This window comes from Mustela putorius, unplaced genomic scaffold, assembly GCF_011764305.1.
Source record: "Mustela putorius furo isolate JIRA1106 unplaced genomic scaffold, ASM1176430v1.1 tig00003962_pilon_pilon_pilon, whole genome shotgun sequence".
Lineage (NCBI taxonomy): Eukaryota > Metazoa > Chordata > Mammalia > Carnivora > Mustelidae > Mustela > Mustela putorius.
Window position 1 is genome coordinate 18,580,167 of NW_025422106.1, and position 18,677 is coordinate 18,598,843.

Genomic DNA, 18,677 nt, shown 5'->3' on the forward strand with positions numbered 1-18,677 from the left:
GATGTCTGAGAGGAGAAGGACTAAAGATAAAACTTAAGGAGTAAGAAGATACTTCTGTGGGAGTCCTTGTCCTTCCTTAGGTGCCAGTCTGGACATCCCCACCTCTGGAAGCCCAGGGCAGCTGAGGGGACCCTCCTCTGTGGGTCCCGTGCGCGTTACCCCGTCAAGAACGGGAGCACCTTGAGCTCGGGGCCCAGGATCCAGCCAGAGTAGCTGCTCAGGGAAGAGCTGCCAGGCAGACAGCAGGCCAGGGAGAAATGGTTGATGGTGGTCGGCGAGGAGAAAGCAGAGGCAGGGCCACAAATCGGGGACATGGGTTTCTGCCCACCAGACCTGGGAGCAGACTCTGTTCAGTGATGTGGAGGCAGACGTGGGGCCTCAGAACAAGCTGCCTGCCGAGAGCGGTGTCGTGATGAGGGAAGTTTTCTCTTCTAACTAAAAATGGTGACCCCATGCCTCACCAGCAGCAACCCAGACAGGACTTGGGAGACCAGGAGTTGGGATACCCCACTCTCAGGACCAGTGACACTGGCCTCAGTCTCACTTTACAAGTGACCCCGACCCAAGTAGCCCTTCAGCCCCTTCAGAAAAACAGAAGTAGCATTTCCTAAAGCCGGGTTTTGAAAGACTAGCCTTGTGTGGTTTGACACAACAGAGTGGGGCTTGCTTCCTGACGCGAAACGCACAGGGACAGCTGCACACACAAGCTCTGGCTGTCCCGTCCATAGCGCGTCCCCAGCCACCACCCAAGCTAACACGTTGTATCCTAGGGGTGCCCAGATGGAGAAGGGCCTGACTCTGGGCCCCGGGGGTCCGGCATGAAATGCTGACCACACCTTTCACCTCTTGGAGGGGCATCTATTTACGACCTGCCTGCGTCTGGTGCAAGACGAGCTTCCTCCCACCACATCCTGTGTGCAAACCCGAGGGCGCAGGTCGAATTAGCCTCACACTTGGGAACACCTCACTGGCCCCCAGAGAACGTGCTTTCCAGGGCACAGCACTATACCCCGCACCCCCGATGCTCCCCCTTAGGGTGCATTTATCCAAATGGGGCCACCACCCTTCTGGAGGGGAACGCCGCGACGCCCTTGAGAAAGTGGCCCACTCGTTTCTGGGTTCGGTGGGAGTCTCCCCATCCCAGCTGCCGGGGGCTGGACAGGAGTGGACACCTTCTAGGCCGATTCAGCTCCCAGGGAGATTTTGGTTGCCCCTTTCTGTGCAGGACCTACAAAGAAACCCCACAGCTCACGCGGGGACGCCTGTTGCTGGGGTCTTGCATTCACCCACGGATTTCCCTGATGAGGACCAGCGTTTAAATGCAAAATGAAGGAACGTAATTTGATAAAGGCCATTTGCCTGCAGTGATGGCTTGGAACAGATGAAACAAGATGAAAGTCCCCGAATTCCAGAGTTTGCTGAGCCATTAAATCCTGTAACAGAAGACGGGGAAGAAAGCAGCCCTCCCCTTGCCGCCAGCCTCCAGCGGCAGCTGTCACTGGGCTTGGCATGCCGTTGGAGGGAGACACCCCGCCTCCATCTATAAAATCTGCCTTTTCTTAAAAAGATGAGGAAGTCACTCTAGCGCACTAAAGATTTCTAGTGTGGTCAAGCTCCAGCCAGAGAGGTCAGCTGATGCTCCCAGAAGGTCTACTTCCTGACCACCCCTGGAACCCAGCTACTGCTCTGTCCCCAAAACAGGCACAAGAAACCCCTAGCTGGTCTTAGAGCCATTTTTGGTTGCGCTTGATATGAGAAAGAAAACACAGTTTGAGGGCAAGTTCTTATTTGTCCTTTCTTCAAGATTGTACAGGGGCGCCTGGGTGGCTCAGTCAGTTACGCATCTGCCTTCGGCTCGGGTCATAATCCCGGGGTCTTGGGATCCAGCTCTGCATCGGGCTCCCTGCTCAGCGGGAAGCCTGCTTCTCCCTCTCTCACTCCCCCTGCTCATATTCCTACTCTCTCTGTCAAATAAAAAATCGTTTAAAATTTTTTTTCTTTAAATATTTTATTGTAATGTGCACACGCATGAGCAGGGGGAGGGGCAGAGGATTGCCTGCAGACCCTGCGTGGAGCACGGAGCTCACGCCGGGGCTCCATCCCACCACCCTGAGATCCTGACCTGAGCCGAGACCAAGTATAGGATGCTCAGCTGTACCTCCCAGGGGTCCCGATTAGTCTTTGAGAGGAATCTTTTTTTTTTTTTCTCGTTATCGTGGTTTAAAATACACAGAACGTAAATTTACCATTAGTCACGTTTAGTACAGTCGCAGTGCTGTGCAGCCATCACTGCTGTCTAGTTCCAGAATATTCTCGTCACCCCAGAAGGAAACCCCATACCCTTCAAGCAGCCCCTCCATACCCCACCCCTCTGTTTCTGTCCCTGTGGATTCAGGTGTTCTGCACATTTCCTGCAAGTGGAATTACCCAGCACTTGGCTTTTGTGTCTGGCTTCTCTCAGCTTGTTTTCCAGGGTCCTCTGTGTTGGGGCCTGGGTCAGTGCTTCCTTTTTACGGCTCAGCGATATTTCACTGCGCGGATATGCCACTCCGTCCCTTCACTGGCTGACAGATATTTGGGTTATTTCTACCTTTTCATCGTCAGTGAAGCTGCCGTAATCATTCTGGTAAATGTTGTGTTGTGTGAACTTCTGCTTCCAGGTCTCTTGGATGTGTCTCCAGGAGTAGGAGGACTTGCTGGGTTGTGGGGTAGTAATTCTGTGTGACTTACTGAGGAGCCGCCAGACTCCATCCGCCTCCTCCCACTTTGCCACCCATCGGTCGCCGCGTGCGGACAGCGCCGGCAGGTGTTGCTCAGCCCAGCCCTGAAGACCAGAAGGCTCTTTTCCTTGCAGCCCACATTGTTCTGTCCTAAAGCCATCACATGTAGCCCCTCGCCCCCCACTTCTGCCCACACCCCACAGCACCCCATGAAGACAGGCTGGGAATCCGGACAGGGCCGCTCAGGGCTATGCTGAGGGAAGGAGCAGGAGCGCCGGCACGGACTGTCACTTAATTTGGGAATAGAGACGAGTCCTTTGCTCAGGGGCAGGCCTCCTTTGCAGAACCCTCCCATTTTACAGGCTGTCTGGCCACTTTCCCTTTGGGATGAACTTCACGGGCTGGGCTTGCTTCGGCCCTCACAGAGCCTGGCCTGTTATGAGTATTTGGAGTTGGCGGAGTTGTGTTGCTGGGGGCAGGGAGCGGTGTGCAGAGCAGGGGACACGAGGCCTGCGCGCCACACCAGCGCTGCGTGAGCCCTGTAAGGGCCCTCGCTGCCCTCCGGGACTCGCATTCTGGAAGTGGAGCCCAGACCGTGGGCTGAGGCGGCTAGAAAGGCTAGCGGAGATGCTTCCAGCCCTGCCCGGCGTAGGAAGCAGCAGCCTGGAGCTCCCGTTCTCTTCCTGGAGCTTTTTCTCTCCTGCAACCCCCACCCAGGGGGCTCATTTACAAGGTGGAGTTAGGCTGTTGTGACTTCCTTCTGCAATCTACATAACTGGTTGCTCTTCCATCTCCCACCAGCCTCACCCCTGCACTGAGAGTTTAGAGAAGATGCTAGAGATGCCCAGAGCCCAAAAGAGGGAGGAAGAGTGAAGTCAGGGGCCACACTGTGTGGACACTGAATTCAGGGCTGGGGAGGGCTGGAGTCAGAAGGACCCTACTGAAAGTAGCATGTCCCGGTGGTACAAACCTGAGAACATGGGGGTCACTGGTGAGTACCATCACCACCCCCCCGTTTGGAATGTGGCCCTTTTAGAGCCATTTCCTGAGGACTTTCTCTAGAAACCCACTGCGTGCACACTACTGTACCATGGAGTAGGTGGGGGACGCAGATGCAGAAAGCGGGAGACAGAGCCTGTCCCCAGCAGTGCAATAAGGGGCAAGGGCAAAGGTGATGCCTCTACCAGAGCCAGAAGAGGGACATCCCCAGGGCTTGGGATTCCAGCTCAGAGGGACCCAGAGGCGGTGCCAGGTTGACAAGAGGGACCAGGAAGCTGACTAAGCCAGGGAAGGTGCAGGATCCAGGTCCTGGAAGCATCTGTAGCCACAGGCAGGGCTGTAACGGGCGCGGGGGGGGCGGTTCCCTACCCTGGGACAGCATGACAGTGGGGACCAGGAGCGCAGGGCCCACACCGAGACCCCACACAACAGCCCTGGCTCCCCCAGGATCAGAGCAGTGCCTGAGTCACTACCTCCGCCAGACTCTATTTATGTCCAAGTCTAGTTAAAAATATCTGTCTAAGCCAAGGTTTTAGCTGCAGCTGACAAGACATTAAGTATTAGATACTTAATGCCCACAAGTGATAACCACGAGCCTCCTCCTGCTCCACCGTCTGCCTTCGGGACAGACCAGGAAGAAGGCAGGCGGGAAGGAGGCAGGAGGAAGCCCAAGCCAGGCACCCTTGGCCACGTGCAGACAGGTGCCGGGAAGCCCCCGCTGCGGCGCGGAGGTCCCAAGTCCGAGGAGCCCCACCTCCCATCAGGCCAAGCACGTGCCCGGAAAGCACCTGGCACACAGCCGGGCCCACCCAGCGCCTGGGATCCCGCGGCCGACACGGGCCGTCTCCTTGCACCTCTGGCTCCGAGAAAGCCGAGGGGCACGAGCCACGGTGTGGGGGGAGCCACGGTGTGGGGGGAGCCACGGTGTGGGGGGAGCCACGGTGTGGGGGGAGCCACGGTGTGGGGGGAGCCACGGTGTGGGGGGAGCCACGGTGTGGGGGGAGCCACGGTGTGGGGGGAGCCACGGTGTGGGGGGAGCCACGGTGTGGGGGGAGCCACGGTGTGGGGGGAGCCACTGTGTGAGAGTCACTGTGGGGGCACGCCATTGTGCATGAGCACGCGGGAGGTGCCCACCACTTTGTACATGTTTCTCTGCTTGGCAAAGAGGTGACGTCTGAAGTGCCTGCGGCGTGGCAGCCCACAGCAGGTGCACTGGCACTCGGGGTTGGGGGGCAGCTACCAGGCAGGCCTTCGGTGACCCCGAATGTGCAAGGGCCCGCTCAGGGCACTGGGAAAGCGGGAGTCAGCCCCAGTTCTCCCCGCTGGGCCCCGTACTGGGCCGAACTCCCGGGAGACCTTTCTCTCGCCAGGCGGAACCCACAGGCAAGAATCTCCAGTCCCCCCACTACCCCCACGTGCCTCCCAGGGCTCCCTCTTGCAGCCACAGACTGCTGACCAATCAGTAGCCCCGAATCAGAAACTCGTGCCCCTTCTGACGAGCCCCCTGCTGACCTTTCCCGCCCAAGTGACCAGGTCCCCAGTCTCAGGCCAGGGTGCCGCATTGCACAGCTCTGGTCCCCCCGCAGCAGGCTGGGTACTCCCGTGGCAGCCCCACTCTCTGCCGGCTTGAGGCTGCTGCCCAGCGCCGACTTTTACTGCCCTCACCCTGTCCGAGGGCGATGCCTATGCCCCTGACCCTAAGGAGCTGGGCACAACCTGGGCCCCAGGGGTTGCCAGGGCCATTCACCCCACTCTAGCCGCCTGCTAACTGCCTGTCTGGTCTTTCTCTTTCTGGTTCTTCCAGTGAGAAGCGCCACCTTCAAGTCAACGTCACTAACCCCGTGCAGTGCAGCCTGCATGGCAAGAAGTGCACGGTCTCCGTGGAGACGCGGATCAACCAGCCAGAGCCCGACTTCACCAAGAACGGCTCCGGCTTCATCCTCAGCGTGCCGGGGAACTGACTGCTCACCGGGGAGGCCTTGCGGCCCCCGTCTGACTTGCTGACTCCCTGCTACCGCCCGCTAGAAATCAGCTCACAAGGGTCCTCCATGCTTGGGGCCGAGCCCCTCTTCTGCCTCCTCCAGGGCTCCTCCCCTGAGGTTTTCTTGCTGGTTTTCTGCCTTTGGCCTCGATCCTCCTCTCCCCCCACTTTCCACAGCCCTCACTCAACACACCAAAGACCCCGGTGCCCTGCCACAGACCCCTGGGCTCACCCGGACCACAGCTCCCTGCAGAGGCCACTCAATGTCGGCAGAGGCCCCCGCCACCACACCCCCCACCCCCACTGGCCTGTTCACGTCTGCATGCCCTAACCCAGTGACCTGCACCTGACCCCACAAGGGGTGGATGCAGTTTTCCCAACCCAAAACGTGCTCCCCTGGGGGGCTTGGGGGGAAATCGTCGGCAGATGAGCTGGGGATATAGCCCTATTCTCTCCATAAGCACAGCCCGCCACCCCTTTCCCCTAAGTGTCCCTGACTCAGAGCTCCTCAGTGGCCCCTCTCCCCAGCAGTCAGCCAGAGCCATCAGGGAGGCAGGTTCACCTGTCAGGCCGGCCCCTCAGCCCCTGGCCAGAACAGCCGTGCCCAGCTGGCGGGCCAGCCTGCACGCCCCCCTGTCCCCTGGCCCCGGGCCACAGGCCACCTCTCCGGGGGAGAGCAGAGCAGGTGCTCCAACGCCCATCTTAACTGCATGGCCTGTGCCCATGGCAGTCCCACAGTGACGTGTGCAACACTCAGGGCTGCACATCGGATATGGTGTCTGCTGTGCCCACACTCCTGGCGGGAGCACCAATTAGAAAACGGAGTTCTAGGGTGCAGGGAGCACTCCAGGTGGCAGCGGGGGGGGGGGTGTCTGAAGTTTTCTCCTTCTGACACCTCTGTTTCAGACACATTTGGAGAACAAGGACCAGGGCCAGAGGGGCAGAGTGACAGAAACAGAGTGGGGGGGGGGGGGTCCTGGCACTGCAGGCCAGGCCAGGATGCCGCCCACAGCCCCACATACACCTCCCCACCCCACCCCCACAGCTGGGGCCCAGGTTGGGCCTGCAGACCTCATGCCAGGAGAGTGCCACCGTCTTGCCAGGCTGGGCCCAGCAGGAGGCTTCCTGAGACCCATCTGCTCCTGAGCCTCGGCTGAGGACGCTGCCCCAAGCCCCTGAGCAGCGCGGGCTGCCCAGGCCAGGAGACTTAAAAGGAGAGACCTGGGACACCCCAATGTGGGGAGGAGGCTGAGGGGGAGCCCACAGCTTGGGAGGAGACCACTGGGAGATAAAAGAGGGATGCGCTGACATTCTCCTCACTTTTTATGCCACAGATCTGCCCACTCCCTCCTCCCACCACCTCCCCCGCTGCCAAGCCGCCTCCCTGACTCGGCAACACACACTAGTGCCTGCGCGCAGCACCCTGCCCCCCCCCCGCCGTGCCTGGCCCAGCGCCTGCCACCAGGACCTGGCCGACCCGCCGGGTGGTCCCAACAAGCAGCCCGGTTTTCCCCCACACCCCCCTGCCTGACTCCCCATGGCCCCCAGAACCGCAAAACCTTTGCACCATGTGCAATTTGCGACAAAGAATCCTCTTGGCATCCGGTCCTTAGAAAGCCTTTCTCATTCTGGAAGCCGGGTCAGCTGCCCACTCGGACAGAGGCGCCACCAGCCTGTTTAGCCGCGGGGTTTTGCCAATCACCTTGACACTAGCAGAACCATCCTCCCTGGGCCGGCGCCTGCTCCCTTTCCACTCATTTCCCAAACTTGTTGCTTTATGCTAGAGATGTGCACATGTATGTTTTAGACGCACCAAAATGAAACATGCCAAAAGGAGTGCCTTTCCGGGGCTGGGGAGGAGGGTGGGCGGTGGGGTCCTTCGTGCTGCCTCTTGGGGTTGCCTGGGGCTCCTCGGCCCCTTGCAGCCGAGGGCCAGTCGACAAGCAGTTTTTCCTGATGTCCTAGCAGAAGTCCCAGTATGTGGCAGCTGGGGAAGGCTCCGGCCTCCAGGAGGAGAGCTCGGCAGTGCCTCCAGGTGCTGGGGGAGGGGGCGAGCAGGAGGACACAGTGATTGTAAGCAATGAAGTGTTTCTCTTGATCTAATTAAATGCAGTTTTATGGTTTGCTGCGTTTATTCCTATTTTCCATTAAATTAACTTTATTTCTAGAGCATATTTTGATTTACCATCAAGAGCAATAAAGCATTAAATCTTATTTTTAAAAGTGTCCTGCTTATCTGTTATTGAAAACTAGACCTACCATTGTGACATTCCAGCTGGTAAAACGTCAGCTGTTGCCCCAGAGGATGGGAGGGAGCATTAACCACAAATAAGGTAAAATGGAGGCTAATTTTCCGAGGCTTTTCAACGAAAATATTGAACACCCAGCAGGAAGGCTGGGAGGCAACAGAGTTCAATCAAAGCACGTCTTTCCACCATTTTGAGGCCTGCACGTCAGACTTCAGACTCAAAGTTCACGGCGTGGTGTTGACTGAAGTCAGCGAAGGAAGAGCTCAGAAGCCTACAGTGGCTGCAGGCCTCTCCCTGGGAGGGCTTGCTGGGGACAAGGGGGGTGGCAGGCGAAGGAGCGGGAGGAATCCAAACCTAGAGCTCTGGGTGGGGGCAGGTCAGCAAGGCCCCGCGGAGAGGGCAGAGCCTCCCCAGCCCCCAGCTCCCCGCTCGCTCACTGTCCTTGGTGGCAAAGAACGTGCTTCTGTGACTCAGACTGAGGGAAAGGCCCGGAGAAGAACCAGTGGCCCCTGTCACAAAGTAGACGGCTCCCGCAGGGCAAGCTGGGTGGAAATGCCTTCCTGGCGTCCAAGGGCACTGCGGGACCACAGGGTGCAGGCCCTGGGTAGGCTCAAGTTCACGCTGGCCAAAACCCTGAAGCTTGGGCTTGGGGGCAGCAGGGGGCCAGGACCGCTGGCAGTAGAGGGCCTCACTCTTGCCACAGTCGTGGGCTGGGAGTCGCAGGGCTGGATTCCTCACTCTTGGAAACCTGCACCCAGCTAAAGTGGCAGGTCTGAGCCACGTGGACACAACTCGGCAGCCACCGGCCAGAGAGGAAGCCTTTGGGCGGTGGGTGCTGAGCAGAGAGCCAGGCCAGGGATACGTGGGCAACAGCCTCAGGGCCAAGCTCCCCGAAGGGAGCGGAGACCTGGTGCCCCTGCAGGAGTTCTGACACCAGCCCTCACGGGGCCAAGCCTGGGCCTAATCCTCGCCCCCGGACCACAGGTCCCAGTCACCCAGCTCTGCCAAGCCAAGCCCAGGGTACCTCGGGGGAGCAACACCTGCCACCCGCCCTTGGCCCAGCTAAGCCCTAGTTGACTTAACCTGCACTTCTCTCTTAATCACCTTAACTTGAATGCACCAGTTAAGCCCTCTCCCTGAGCCCTGCCCTCCCCCCATCACCCAGCCCCTCCCCACAATACAAATCCAATTATGTTCCGAGTGCGCAGGAATCATTTATAAAAGGGGCCCTCAGCCTGCTCGTGAATGACAAGAGGCCTACGGAATGGATGGTCAGTGCATTTTATTTAATCAGCACAGTACAAAAATAAATAAAAATAAGGGAGAGGGAATTAAATTACAGCCAAACTGAGCTTCATGACCTTGTCAGATTATAAACCACACATACTTACAAACACACTACACATACATACAAAATGAGACAAATATAAATTAATATTAACAATACCCACGGTTTGGTCAAAGAATAACTACAGAACAAATTGCACTAAGAACCAACATACACCGCACGTGTAATTAGCAGTTTCAAATATACAGCGATGAATAATTCTGAGTGGGGGAAAAAATGGCACATTTTCTTCTCATTGCAAGTTTAACAACTGCTGGAACAAAACTAAATTCTAAGAACTGCATGGAAAGAAGATAGCAACCCTTCAGGTTTACAAGAAAAAGAGAAAAACCAAATCCTGAACTATTATTCCTGTGACTGCGCACGGGTGTAACGTTCACGGCCATCTGTTCTAAGATTATTTTTCTTAAGACACAAAATGCTCCTGGTTCGCATGCACGAGATCACTGTCAAAGCAACAATGAAAGAATAAAGGGTTTGTTTCTTTTCCGTAGGTTAGTTTTTTTTTTTTTTAATTGTTGTTCTAAAAGTAGTCTTCATAGCAGCATGTCAAATGGGTTCACTGCCTGCACAGAGTCCAGCGGCCCCTGCACCCCAGGACTGCCCAGCACGAGGGCGCGGAGGAGGACGGCGCAGGCTTCACACCGGATGGGGTGGGGGGAGTAGCCAGAGACTGGCCGCTTTGGTCCCCCAGCCACTCCTGAAATTTGCACCTCCTCCGAGAAATAAAAAAATAAATACGGAGAAAGAGAAGGAAACACACAAAACCGGAATCCTGGGGACGCAACCGATGCACAGTCTCAGGCCAAGTTCGGCCGCCGCCGAGAAAAGAGTGACTACAGACGCGCGCCCCTCCTCTGGAGACTGGGCTCCCGAACCTCCCTCTTCCAGGCCGCCAGGGCCTGCTGCCCCCACGGGGCCTCCTACCTCGGGTCACACGTGGCGGCGGGATCTGCACAGACAGGCTGTGTGACAACTCCGACCGAGAGGAGAATAAGCGGTGGCGTTGAGAAGTCCGTGCCAGCAGCCGCAGGATCCTTCCAGCAGGTTCCTTCCAGCTCCACAAGGGATTATCTGGCAGTCCCGGGAAAGGCTCAGGCTCAGCGTGGGCCTGAGGCTAGCTGGGGCAAACTCAATCCCAGCCCCGATGGGCCCTCCCCCTCTTATCCGGGAACACCCAGGGCCGGCAGCTAGCCTCCAGGCCTCTTTTAAACTGGGACCTCCGGGTTTCACAGCTTTCTCTTGTTCGGGTGAATTTCAGTAGTGCTCCAGCTAAAGTCAGCATCCATCCACCTGGAACCTAATCCTAGGGCAAAGGCCCCTCTGCCTGCCCCCAGCCCCCTATCCCAACACTCCCCGGGAGGGGGTGGGGGTGCATGGGGACTGGAAGCAAGGACTCCCCAGAGCGCCTTCACATTCGTCTTTGTTCCCCAAAGCTGGAGTGATGGGCCACCGAGGAAGGTTCGCTTCCTTCTCCCAATCCTCTCCCAAGTCCCAAGCCATCAATCTGGGAGAGTTAGAAAGGAAATTGATTAAGTACACCTGGTGTGTTTTCACAGCCACTAGGGTAAGGTGGAAACCCAAACGAGCAGCTGCAAATGATCAGGTACAGGTTGAGCAGGCTTCCAAAGCAATCAGGAGCGCTACGCCCGTCTTGGAATTGTCTCCCAAGATCCAGTGGTCTCATGGGGCCTTGCAGAGCAAGGGTTCCTCTTCAGAAGAAACTGAACTGTTTGGAAACAGCTTGAAATGAACAAGGGTAGGGACAGGGAACACGTCATGACCACATCGCCCTGATCCCTGACATCACCCCCCCCAACCCCAACTCTGCGGAATGAATGTCATGCACCAGCAAGAAGCCTTAGCCCTTCGGTGGGCGCTGGCTGGTCTCAGGCATGACAACCCCACCCGCCCAGAAGGCAGGCTGTTGGTAATGGGCACCTGCAGTTGCCCTGGCCATCACCACAGGGTGAGTAAGCTGCATTAGTCAAATGAAAAGACTCACCCAGGAAAGGAGTTGTCCCTAGCTACACCGCACCCCTGTAGCTGGGACCCAAAATCGAAGACCTTAATGAATCAAACCAGCTCATTAACCCAACACTGTCAACACGGCTGGGAGCAGGGGCTAAAGGGACTATGGGGTAAGGTCCATGTCTTCACTAAAGGAAAACCCTCCTCCCTAAAAAAGAAAAAAGAGCAAACCAGGGTGGTGCATGGTCAAACGACAGGCCCCAATCTTTGTACCAGGCCAAGCTTCTCCTCGACTGAAGAGTTGTCCCCGGGGGGTGCGCTCCTTGCCTCCCAACCCAACTCGGGGCTCGGTCGGGATGGCCAGCTCCACAGGCCTCTGGGAGAATGGATGACCCAAAGCAAGAGCAAGGAAAGGACCTCCAACCGGGTACGCCAACTGCTCCCTGGGCCAACTGGCCAGAGGCCCCTCTCCGGCTCCCGTGCCAGGAGCAGCAGCGGGCAGCCTCACCTGCCCCAGTCCGGCAAGAGCACAGGCCGCAGAGGCAGCTCAGTCCTTTGAATTCCCCAGAGCTGAGAGGTCAGCAGCCCGGGTGGCTCTGAATACATCTTCTGGGTTTTGCACAAGGTTTGGGAGTTCAAAAGAGCCCAGAGTTCTAGGCAGGGCTGAAGAAAACCCCAAGGAGAGACGATGGGAAGGGAGAGGCCCTCGGTGGCTTTGCTAGACACATACTGTACACAAAATCTGATTTGCTTAATAATAAATTTTTAAAAAATGAATGGAATCCTTGAGCCATGATGCGGGCCACGGGGCTCACCGATCAAGCCCAAGGAGGAGCCGTTTCTTGTCCTCCTGACCACTCTCGTTCTTCAGGTCGGAGAACACCTGCGTGAAGTAGTGCGGGTCAGCGTTGATCTGCAGCATCTTGGAGCTCATGAGGGTGATGACGGAGAGGCAGCGGTCCCAAAAGGCCTCCTTGCAGCTCTCCACCAGGAAGGGCTTGAGCGGGTAGGAGATCTCGTTGCCCATGTAGGAGTAGGAGAGGTACAGGCAGGTCAGCAGGATGGCCTGGAGCTCGTGGTCCGAGCCCACCTCGGAGGAGATGACATCCCTGCACAGCATGTAGAGGAAGACCACGTTGGCGGGCGTGATGAAGCCCTGGTCCTGCCAGCCCTGCAGGAGCAGCGAGCGGTCCACGCTGCGCAGCCAGAGCACAGGGTCCGTGGGGGACAGGTGCTTTAGGCGGTAGCACCGGCGGCACAGAAACTCGCCCAGGCAGCGCAGCAGCTCGCTCGTGGACGCCTGGACGATGACACGTTTGGGCGTCCCTGTGGAGGTGAGGGCAGGGTGCGGGGCCTTCTTGACGGAGGAGGAGACCCCGCTCTGGGAGCCCGAGAGCTGGCCGGCAGCGGGTGCGGGCGGCTGGGCCGGTGGGGGCTGGGCGAACGTGGACAGGTTGGCGCACGACAGCGACTTCTTCAGATTCTCATTGTTGAGGTGCGTGATGTTGTTCTGGTAGCTGCTGTTCGGCTGCACCTTCTTGGAGTTCTTCTTCTTGGCCGACACGGCCACGATCCTCTTCCACGGCAGCACGGAGATGATGGAGTGCCGCTTCAGGTTCTTGTCCTTGGCGTTCTTGCTGTTCTGCACGGCCGTGTAGTGGCCCACCGTGGCCGCGCCATCCTCAAACAACGTGGCCTTCCGGTAGCTGGGGGACAGGGACAGCACCGTGCCCATGGTGCCGCTGAGCGCCCGGCGGGGGCCCGCGCCCCTGCGCGCCCAGCCTGCCGGACGGAGGGAGAGAACAGCTCAGCGAGCCCGCGGCGGCCTCGGGCAGGAGTCGGGGGCGCTCCCGGGGGCGCGTGCTGCCCCTTCGGATCTGCGTGGAAAACAAGATGGTTCTCAGCACCAGGCGGGGCTCGGCGCCGCGCTCCCCCACCCGGGCCAACGCGGCCCCCGCGGACTTGGCCCCGGCCCCGCGCCCCCGCGCCGCAGCCCGGCCGCCTCCACTGCGGCACCCCCCGCCCGCCTGCCGCGGCCGCTGCGGTCCGAACAGCCGCGGGAGGGGCCCGGGCGCCGCCGGAGGTGGCCGGGGGGAGGGGTGGGGGAGACCCCCGCCTCGACACCGCGCGCGGCCCCGACCCCGGCCGCGACTCCTCGGGGACAGCTGGCGGCTCCGAGGCGCAGGCTTACCCGGCAGGCGGCGGCGACTCCTGCGCTCCGCGCCCTCCCTCCGCAATGCGCGCCGCGGCTCGGGCCCGCGGTCCCGGCGCTCGGCAGGGCTCGGCGGGGCTCGCGCTCGGCGGCGGCGGCGGCGGCGGCGGCTCCGGAGCTTCTGTCCAAGGTTCTGCAGGCGCCGCGGCCCCGCCCCCCGCCGGCCGCCTTCGCCGCCGCCGCGCTCCCGTTCCCGCTCCCGCCCCGGCGCGCACCTCAGAGGCCTCCCTCTCGGGGACGCGCGCGCGCGCACGCGGCCCACGCGCAGGCCCGGGCTGGCCTGCTCCGGCCTGGGAACCGGGCCGCCGCGGTCCTCAGCTCCAGCCCCCGCGCACGGTGCGGGCAGGGATGCGGCCGCGAGCCCGAGCGCCTCTACTCGCCGCACCCCATCTGGGACCCGGACTCCGGCGGTGGCGGCGGGTACTCGCGGCACCGGCCCCGCCCCGCCTCTCGGGGCCGCCCCTCCCGCACCGCTCGCCGCCCGCTCTGCGCCGCCGCGCCAGCAGCCGCCGGGCCGCGTGAGAGTCCCCGGCGCCCAGCGCAGCCGAGCTCTGGACGGGCGGGGGACGGGAGGGGGTGCGCCGGGGGCGGGGCCGAGGGCTGATCCCGCCCGCCGCCCCGCCCAGACACGTGCTGCCTTTGTTCCCGCCGCGGCGCCCGCAGCAGCCGACCGCGGGGGCGCTCTCCGCCGCGTCCCCGCCCTGGCGACGGGCGGCCCGCTCGGGCTGAGGCTGCCGCGGCAGAAGCCATCCACCGAGGCCGGCTGGGGCCCCGAGATCTCTTTTTCCATTAACATCCTCGTGCCCCGGGAAAGAAGCCTGGAAGCTCCAGGAGGAAGGCCCCGAACCGGGGGAGGTGAAGCCTTTGCGGAAGCCACTCACATCCTGATGGACTGCCCCATCGACTTTCATGTCTCCCCCTCCGGGTGCCTGTATTTCCGCACTTCAGGTAAAGGGCAGGAGCCCGGGTAAATAGAAATCCAGGCCAGAGAGGCGTAGGCAGTTCTGGGCTGGTCCAGGTAACAGCGACTGGCTTTCCCCCACCCACCTGGGACGGGGCTCTGAGGCCCCCGGGGTGGGCCACTGCCCCAGAGATGGGCCAATCCTTCACAAACGTGACCTCGACATTTCCAGTGGCCCTCCTATCAGTTACAGTAAAACTGAAGCCACTGCTTTTCCAACCCTTTGATCCTCTGATTTCGATGGTTTTCATGCTAAACACGTTATCATTTGTAGACGTGGTGCCAGTCATTGTAAAATTCTTATTCCAGTAAGAACAGTTCCTCTCAAAGACAAGAATTCAGATCCTTCACAAGAGCCATTCTTCATTTGTTTATCTTTTAGTTGGATTCTGGAAACTGATTTAGAGTTATGCACAAACGGGAGACCCAGAAGAGTCAAACCTATCTTCATCCAGTTTATCGCCTCTAGATCAAAAGATAAGTAAGTGGTAATCCAGATTAACTACCAATTCCCGGACTCCAAGCCACTCCAGCCCATGAGGCTGTCAACCTGGGCCAGCTCTGCCAGTGCTGTCTCTGTACGGCCCTAGACAAAACAATGCTGCTATCGAGTCAGAAAGTGTTAGAATGTATATATGTACTACCCAGCAATTTCTTTGTCAACAGTGGCAATTGAAAGCTTTAAAGACTTTGGTGACCATATAATGGAAAATACATTATTGTGTACCCAGAGGGCTACTTCTGAAACATCCACGAATCTTAACTCAGACGCAAACTAACCCTTAGCTCAGTGGTCTCTTCCCCCCCCCCCCCCCCCCCATGTTCCTCCGTGTGCAGCCTCTTCCTGCTCTTGAGATGCAGGGGTCCTCAATTTGTCTCCTTCCCTACAGGAAGGAGAGTAAGGAGTTTGAAGAAGTAATCTACTCCAGGTCCCCTGGCCCAATGACTCTGTCTCCAAGGCAAAGCCTTTTTTCCCTCCAGCCCCTGGTGGAGAGGCCCAGCTCCCAAGTAGGCCTTTGTCCACACTGCCTCTCAGGTACCCTTCAAATTCTGGTGCTGAGCAGAAGTTAAATGCTTTCCACTTCACAAAATACGCCTAGATATCGAAGTCTGTAAGCCTCGCCTTAGATCCACCCTGTTACCTGTACCTACAAATTTCAGTTCTAGCTATTCCAATTCATGGCAGGCAGTACCAAGGTCCACTTTACCCCACTTCATTTCCCAAACCAAAGCAGCAGGCCCTCGCCTGGCCCTTTTCCAGTCTGGCCACACTGGTATCCTCTCTCGCTGTCGTCCACCCAGCCTTCCCAAGCACCTTCAAGAAAAGCTCTTTGCATTACTACCTCAACCTCGTCACCCTTGTCAAAGGCAAAGCCATGTCTGCAGCACAGCACGAACAAAATGTGCACTGCCAGCCCACTTGCTATTTTGACTGAGGAAAGGGGTTGTCTGGAAGTCCTGTCCACCCCCCTGCTGTTTCAAGGCACTCACCATCACCACCACCCCCAAGCTCCCATCTCCGCTCCAATTGCAAGGCAAGGAAGATTCTGCCAGAAACGGCAGAATCTAGGCCCAGAATGCAGACCCAGCTGAATGAAGAAGAGCTGTTTTCTTCCCAGTCCTCTTCAGAGAACTGTAGGTAAGAGCTCCAAACCTCACCATCAATCAGCCCTATTCATTCTATAGCCTATCTCTAGCTGCCAGAAGGGCCAGCCTGCTTGTTCATCCGCATTGTTGGGCTGGTATTCCAAGGTGTCACCAGAGAATCCGTCCTCTGCATGGCCTCATCCCCACGCCACCCTGAGAAAGAGAAGACAAGGCCTCAGCCGCTTACCTTCCAGAAGGGCTCCAAATAAAGCAGGGCTAAGCCCTGGCTTCTGAGGAAGCCATGCCTTGTTCCTTCAGGGATCAGAGCAGCATCTAGCGGCCCTTCTGGGCAGCACAGGTTATGTAATGAGCATGCAGCTGTGCTCCAGCGCTGAGTGCCTCAGCGGCAGCGCCTGACGCCAGCGTGGTCTCATTAGCACACAAGAAACCCTTGGCACCCTGAGGGCTGGTTCCAGGAAGGGTCCCTGGGTGGGGAAGCCAGGCCCAGGCCAGCCTATGGGCCACCAGGCCCACTCAACTGTGCCCAGCCCCAGCTTACTTGAGGCCAGGGAGGGAAAGCAGCCCTGGAGGTCTAGAGCAGCACTGTCCAGAAAAATATAACGTGAGCCACAAATGCAAGCCACACAGGTATTTTGAGTATTTTCGAATAACCACATTTTTTTAAAAAAAGGAAGAAGCAGGTGGATTTTAATAATATATTTTATTTAACCCATTATGCTCAAAATATTTCAACATATATATAAAAAAGTTGAGCTATTTTACATTTTTTTCATACTGTCTTCGAAGTCTGGTTTGTTTACATTTGCAATGCATCACACTTGGAACTAGCCCCATGTCGAAGGCTCCACAGCCACGTGTGGCCAGTGGCTGCAGAGTGGACAGCGCAGGTCTAGAGATCGTCAGACCCACAAAGGGAGCAGAGGAAGGGCTGCTGCCAACTGAGCCTCGGGCCTGCCCTATGCTTGGGGAACCCTCCCCTCTTCTGCTGCAGGGTCAGCAAAAAGCAAAATTCTTCCTGCAAGTGAAACTATAGACTCCACAGAACTGAAACAGAGTAACAAAGTGGTTGGGACTGGAGTGGAGCTGGCAGTGATTGCTCCCTCTGCCCCCTTGGCCTCAGAGCCCCTCAAACCACTGCCAGGGTCTGAGGGGCAGTATGAAAATCACTGCTTTTGAAGATTTCAACTAAAAACAAAACCACAACTAAAAGGACTCTCCAGGCACCTGCACTGGTATGACCTCACAGAACCTTCATAGCACACTGCCTTCCAAGGAAGCAGCAGAGGCTCTTCCAGCCCAAACCGCCTGTCCTCACTGGACTCTGTTGCCTTGGAAAACCAGAAGGATCCCTGCACACTGCTTCCCATTTCAGACCTCACTGACCACCTTTCTTACCCAAAGCCCTCCAGTTTACCCCAAATCTAAAGGTTTCCCACAAAGCAAATGAGGTACCAGAGCTTTGGTGGGTCTAGAAGGCTACAGAGCTGTGCAGACTTGATCAGAAGCCCTCCAGCACTCAAGAAAGGACACTTTTTGAAAAAAAAAAATTGTTTTTATTGGAACTCATCTGAACATCAGATATACCTGGTGTTGGTTAGCAAGAACCGTTTGTACATTTGATATTGATGGTGCCAAAACCAAAACAGTGACTGGACATGATGGGGAGAGATGCTGAGAACAAAAACCTGATTTTGGAGAGGAAAGTAAAACCCAGTCAGATTCAGTGAGGATGCAAAACCTGGTACAACAAAATCCTTTTACAAAATATAAATTTATTACGAAAACCTGGAAGGATAATCTGAGAAAGGGAAAGAAAGAGAAAAGGAGGCCAGCAGGAGGAGGCATGAGGGGAGGAGTTGAAGAGAAGACGGATGAGAGGAGGAAGGAACATAGCTGGGCACGACAGAGGTGCAGAAGCTTACCGGCCCAAATGGCACGAAAGCCTCACTACGCGATCTTACCATAAAACAAAGCATGCTGAAATACAATGCTCTACCTCCCAGCCGGTCAGTTTCTAAGAGGTAAATAAAGCAGCTCCCTGGGAGGGGGACATGAGGTTGCTTGAAAACCCAACAACAAAGGTTTAAAAAAAAAAAAAGAAAAGAAAGAAAGCAAGAAAGAAAAACCCACACCCCACAGTCTCATTTCCAACGTTCACTTGTTTAAAAAAAGACTAAATCCATCTGACAGCAGGAGGAGGAGTGGGACAGGGAGAGAAGCTGATGGATTTCAGACAGCCTGACTCCCCTGGAGGGGAAGGAGGGAGGAAGAGAGACACGGGATGGTCTCCTGGTCGAGAGGGGAAGGAGAAAGGACAGAGAGAAGAGCGGAGGAGAAGGGCAATGAAAACACTGACGTCTAATCTAGTTTACTGGGTTAAAAAGAGCCACATGCACAGCAGGCCCCCTGAGGGCCCACACTGCTCCCGTGTGGCCCTGGTGGACACTAGCTCCTGGCCTCGTCCCCATTCCTCCACAGGTCGGCGCGGAGCCGTGCAGGTGCGGCGGCGGTGGTGGCAGCGGCGGGCCCTCTGGCCAGTCTACTGGAGCCATTGTCGGGGAAAGGGCGGGTGACAGGCCATGTGGCCGGGGAAAGAACACCGAAACGCCTCGTTTCAAATAAAAAAGA

At 57.6% G+C, this 18,677-nt stretch overlaps 2 protein-coding genes and 1 long non-coding RNA gene across 4 annotated transcripts in view; 2 read left to right on the forward strand and 1 right to left on the reverse strand.

Annotated features, from left to right (window-relative positions):
- MYO1D (myosin ID) overlaps positions 1 to 7,914 on the forward strand; it is a 340,193-nt gene extending 332,279 nt beyond the window's left edge. For both annotated transcript variants that reach the window (XM_004747082.2, XM_004747083.3), the window contains one exon: positions 5,524 to 7,914. In XM_004747082.2, coding sequence (XP_004747139.1) covers positions 5,524 to 5,680 — 157 coding nt within the window. In that variant the 3' untranslated portion in view covers positions 5,681 to 7,914. The remainder of the gene's footprint in view (positions 1 to 5,523) is intronic.
- A 1,300-nt stretch (positions 7,915 to 9,214) lies between these two features.
- On the reverse strand, positions 9,215 to 13,980 carry CDK5R1 (cyclin dependent kinase 5 regulatory subunit 1). Its single transcript, XM_045070170.1, has 2 exons — positions 13,460 to 13,980; positions 9,215 to 13,145 (listed from the first exon to the last, which is right to left on the reverse strand). Exon 2 carries the CDS (start codon positions 13,001 to 13,003, stop codon positions 12,080 to 12,082), a length of 924 nt encoding a protein of 307 aa, XP_044926105.1. The 5' UTR covers positions 13,004 to 13,145; positions 13,460 to 13,980; the 3' UTR covers positions 9,215 to 12,079.
- A 154-nt stretch (positions 13,981 to 14,134) lies between these two features.
- Positions 14,135 to 18,450, forward strand: LOC123389166. The gene is made up of 2 exons (XR_006603724.1): positions 14,135 to 14,428; positions 14,824 to 18,450. It is a non-coding gene; the product is annotated as an uncharacterized LOC123389166 (long non-coding RNA).
- Positions 18,451 to 18,677: the final 227 nt, after the last annotated feature.

Bases quoted from the DNA above. Each gene is read 5' to 3' on its own strand.
- CDK5R1 (XM_045070170.1), bottom strand. From the start codon at position 13,003: ATGGGCACGGTGCTGTCCCTGTCCCCCAGCTACCGGAAGGCCACGTTG.